Raw genomic sequence first — 4,260 nt, 5'->3', positions numbered from 1 at the left:
AGGCGGTGGGGTGTGCAAGGGACAGAGCCGCTCTGGGTTCAAGTAAGTTATTAGCCCAGGCCCAGAAATTCTGAGTGTATCTTTAGGTCCGGAATAATTTTGTGCAGAAGGAGTTTCTGGGCTGCTAACTTGCAGGACTGATGCAAAGTTTCCAGGACTTTGTACTGGAACATTCTGAAGCAAAATTATTCTTGTTATAAACGCCATTTTTCTTTTTTTCCTGTTGTTAATTGAATCGGTCATAAAAATAATTTAACATGCAATACTGGAATTTTATATATGTTGTATATACATATGCATTATATATATGTGTGTGTCTATGCCTACTTAGCATCCTTGCCTGTAGGCAGAGGAAGCATATGTTTCTGTCTCCACTTCCTTCCCTGGAGCACTCGGCTGAGGATGAAGAGGAGTCGTCTTTGGTACTTTTTTATACTCTCATAACACTAGTCAACTCATACCTAGAAATTTCATTGTAGGCGGGAGGGAAATGGAAGGAATGTGTGTGAAGACACATATTGCACTGAAGAAAAAAACTGGAAACAAAAACAACAGTAAGACTGCAAAGCAAATACCTCTGGAGCCCAACTAAAATTTGCCGTGCTGGACTATGAGTCAGTATGTCTTGGTGCCTGGTAGTAAACAGCTTGAACTGTGTCTCCCTGAATTTATGGATAATTACTATTTACGTAAGCATATTTTGCCAAAGCTGTGGGACAGCCTCTCTCCCACTTTTCCCTGTCACCTGTCTCAGCATGGCAGAAGCATTTCCTACTCCACACGACAGGCTGCAGTTCTGTCTCACATGTCAGAAAAGAAGAAACTTGACCCATACAATAGAAAATACGTATCAACAGGCCGATAGCTTCCTACCGGGACAGCCTAAATTCCACCCACGTGATGCTTCCTATGAGCTAGCACAGGGCTTCAGTTGTACCTTGCCTGTACAGACTGGTAGCCTCAAGGATGTCAGTCAAATTTAGACTGCCAGAATATGGCCAGGAGTGTTCTTCCCCACCTGGAGAATCAGTGGGGGGAAGAACATCCTTTTTATTGCTTCAGGTGTCTTTTTACTGTACTGTTTTGCAGGTATTTCTCTCACTCCTGTCCATCTGTGCTTCTGCCAAGAAAGCAGCCTGCTGCAGGTTTGGTTACGTCTCCAAGCTCTGATACACAACATCTGAGGATATGCCGTCTGCACACCGAGGTACTCCGGGTCCTTGTGCTAATCACAGTCTCGTCTGCCCTGGACAAAGTAAAACTCCGGCACGTAGGCATCCACGACCAATTGGTCCCTTCACCCCTGTTATTCAGAATGAAGAGTCCTGCATCAGAGTATTGTACTTAAACCTCACGCCTACATCCACATGAATGAAACTGGAGTTTTGTTACTACATCTGTATTGCTAAACAGACTGAGGACAAGGAGCAAGGTTTAATGCTGGTCAGCTGATTCTCCATAACGCTAAATTGCCAGCAAGCTTTTGGCGTGGTTCTGGCCAAGGCCAACTAGCATCTCCACAGCAATGCCTAGGCAGCAGGAGAACCTCTAGCTACCTAGCACACACCAAGGACTGCTTCCAATAGGAAGTTAGATTTGGGTTTCTTCTTCCTGTTCCAACACTATCCCAACAGGCTCTACAGCCTCAAAGCACTCCTCCATGTCCTTCTGCCATGTCCCAAGGCATGTAACACACCTTCCAGTTTCATACTACGCAAGCAACAGTTTTATGGGCCACAACAGAGTTTTTCTGTTATATCAGATATTTTGACGTAAAAAAGACACAAAAATTACAACAAAGTATTACAGCCACAGTGCATTACATACAGCTTTGAGGAGACCTACAGCACAAGCGCCATGTAGGGTAGATGTGACCAGTCTAGTCACTTGGTCTCAGGGCCAGAAAACAGTCCCCAGCCCCGTTCTGTTTTGTGGTATAGACAGGGCCTATATGGCCTACACCCAGGGCTGGTGAGGAGGAGTCAGACCCACTTTTACTCCGTGTGCCTTCAAGTGAGGCAGGGTCTCCCGTAACCCTGATATGGCAGATGAAATGACTGGTGAAAAGCAGCTGATGCAAGTTCACGCTGGCTGTCATAACCCAAAAATGAACAAGCAGTTTCTTCAGGGGGGGCTTGCTCCTACCTAGACAGACCATGTTTCCTGAATACCGAAGGAAGACCAGAGACAACAGAAGTCAGGAGGGAGGGTTTTTTTTTCATTTGTCCTCCCTCCCACAGAGCCAGTTAGGCCTCTGCAAACAGCTGCGCCAGCTTCTGACCACCGTCAATATGTCAATTCTGCTTCTCAAAATCACGAGCCTACTTTGGGTTCATGTACGCACCTCCCAGGCATCTAACTGTGGGCAATTCTCCATTGGTATTGACAGCTGGTGCACTCAACAGCAACACACAGGGAGTAGCCAACACATTGCCCTTCCCACCAGCCCCCTGCGGCAGTGTCATATTGGACATCGCTGTAATGGAAAGGTTAAAAGAAACTGTGTTGAAAAGAGATGAGAAAGGATTGACTTTGTGTTTAGACAGTGCCTAGGGCTGCATTGGGACAGGTTTTGGGGGACAGAGAGCAGAAAGAGTGGTTGAAACTGCGTCTCCTCTTCCTCTTGTTGGCAGAACAGTGTGAGGCTATTGGCTTGGTGGTGACATTCGACCTTGCTTTTCCTTGACTGGTTGGGAGACCCCCCCCAGGTTTGGAGCATCTGTACATGGAATATGAAGAGGATGATGATATTTCCTTTGCAAAATGGATGAGCAGCTTCTGGGGCCACAACTTGATCGATGAGAATGAGAAAGACGGTAGAGGCCACAAGAAACGTCAGATACGACCCTTTAGTGAAAGGAGAGCCTCCCTTCCGGTAAGAGCTGTGTGCAGTTTTCTCTGTGTGTGTGTGTGCGTGGTTTATGTACAAATATAAGTGCCATGCCCAGGGGCATCGCCCTAGAGATCTGTGAGGATGAGTATAGTGCACCTTGCTGAGTAAGTTCAGCTCCTACTGGCAGCAGCTAGTTGCTTTTTGAACTTAGCTGCCTGCCACAGTCAGGCCTCGGGTGGCTTTGGCATACAAGAAAACTGGCAAACTCCAAGGTAAGTGATGATAGGACCAGAAATGTAAGGAGAAGGGTGTAATAACTGCCTAAGTATGTATTACAATGTTGTTCGGTCTGCTGAGGATGACCTGGCAGAGATCAAAACATTTTGGAAACTGGCACACAAACACTGGCTTCAATGAGTCTGTTCTCATGTGTAAAACTACATAAGCCTGTATGTATTCACAGGATTTGGACCGAATTCTGCAACTATACCATCTCCAGGAAGTTGTATACTTTACTCCCTGGGATGTAGCTGTTTGCAGGCGTAACTTCTAATTTAAGCTAGAGGATGTGGTCCCTCCTTGTTTAAAACATCTGATTCTGAAAATAGGGATGCTGTGAAGTAAGATTTTAAGGGAGAAGCACGTTCTTTATTCTTAAACCAACAAAATAGTTGGGAAAAGAGCAGGGTTCACACGCAGAGGCAGTTCTTTAACACAGCTCACAACTGTCTAACCGATTATCAAAATGAAGTTAAACTGAAAGCAGCTGTTCCCAGTCTGCTCTTTACTCGAAGGCTGTTGCTTTTATTTCAGCCCTAAAAAAATGTTTAGGCTGTCCAAACCTGTCTCTTTTTTCCAACTACATCACTTGGCTTACCAAAGATATTATGTTTCCTTACAAAGCATTTTTCACTTATATCCTTAGATCATTATGGCTGCAACAAAGCAAATGCCATTCTATTGGGGAGAAACAGCTAATCTTTTCCAGACTTTTTTTCTGCCATGCTGTATTTTCACCTTGCAAGTTCTCCTCCACTAGAGCTGCCATGTTCTAAGCTGTGGGATTTTTTGTTTTCAAAAAATTTGGCTAAGAAAAACAAAACAGACAAAAAACCACCTCCCCCCTCTTTGAATTCATGGATGGGTTGGAGAGGTAACCTTCATTCGTTAGTTTTAAACTGATCAGCCACATTTGTTATTTACAGTTATATTTCACCCTGGCACAGATTGCAAGACAGGCTCTGAGCTAGAGCTGTGCTGATGGATTCCATCAGAATGCCTGAAAACAGAATGTCTATTAATTTCTTTAAAATTAATTTTACTGTATTTTAATTTTGTCCTTCAGAGATCTAGGCGTATGTGATTTCTTTAGGCCCCAATACAGACTGAAGTGTAAGAATGTACTTTAAATCACTGTCTACTCAGCA

The 4,260-nt window shown here is 44.4% G+C and overlaps 2 protein-coding genes across 2 annotated transcripts in view; one reads left to right on the top strand and one right to left on the bottom strand.

Moving 5' to 3' along the window:
• The window catches only part of TOMM70A (translocase of outer mitochondrial membrane 70 homolog A (S. cerevisiae)), a 28,742-nt gene extending 26,268 nt beyond the window's left edge, over positions 1-2,474 (bottom strand). Inside the window, exon 1 of the mRNA XM_009324035.1 lies at positions 2,361-2,474. Within this exon, the coding sequence (XP_009322310.1) occupies positions 2,361-2,474 (114 nt within the window). The remainder of the gene's footprint in view (positions 1-2,360) is intronic.
• A 251-nt stretch (positions 2,475-2,725) lies between these two features.
• The window catches only part of LNP1 (leukemia NUP98 fusion partner 1), a 17,653-nt gene continuing 16,118 nt past the window's right edge, over positions 2,726-4,260 (top strand). Inside the window, exon 1 of the mRNA XM_009324034.1 lies at positions 2,726-2,875. Coding sequence (XP_009322309.1) covers positions 2,726-2,875 — 150 coding nt within the window. The remainder of the gene's footprint in view (positions 2,876-4,260) is intronic.

The sequence above is a fragment of the Pygoscelis adeliae genome, unplaced genomic scaffold (genome assembly GCF_000699105.1).
Source record: "Pygoscelis adeliae isolate BGI_AS28 unplaced genomic scaffold, ASM69910v1 Scaffold55, whole genome shotgun sequence".
NCBI classification, from domain to species: domain Eukaryota; kingdom Metazoa; phylum Chordata; class Aves; order Sphenisciformes; family Spheniscidae; genus Pygoscelis; species Pygoscelis adeliae.
Note: the sequence above shows the minus strand (reverse complement) of the source record. Positions and strands in the feature narration are given on the sequence as shown.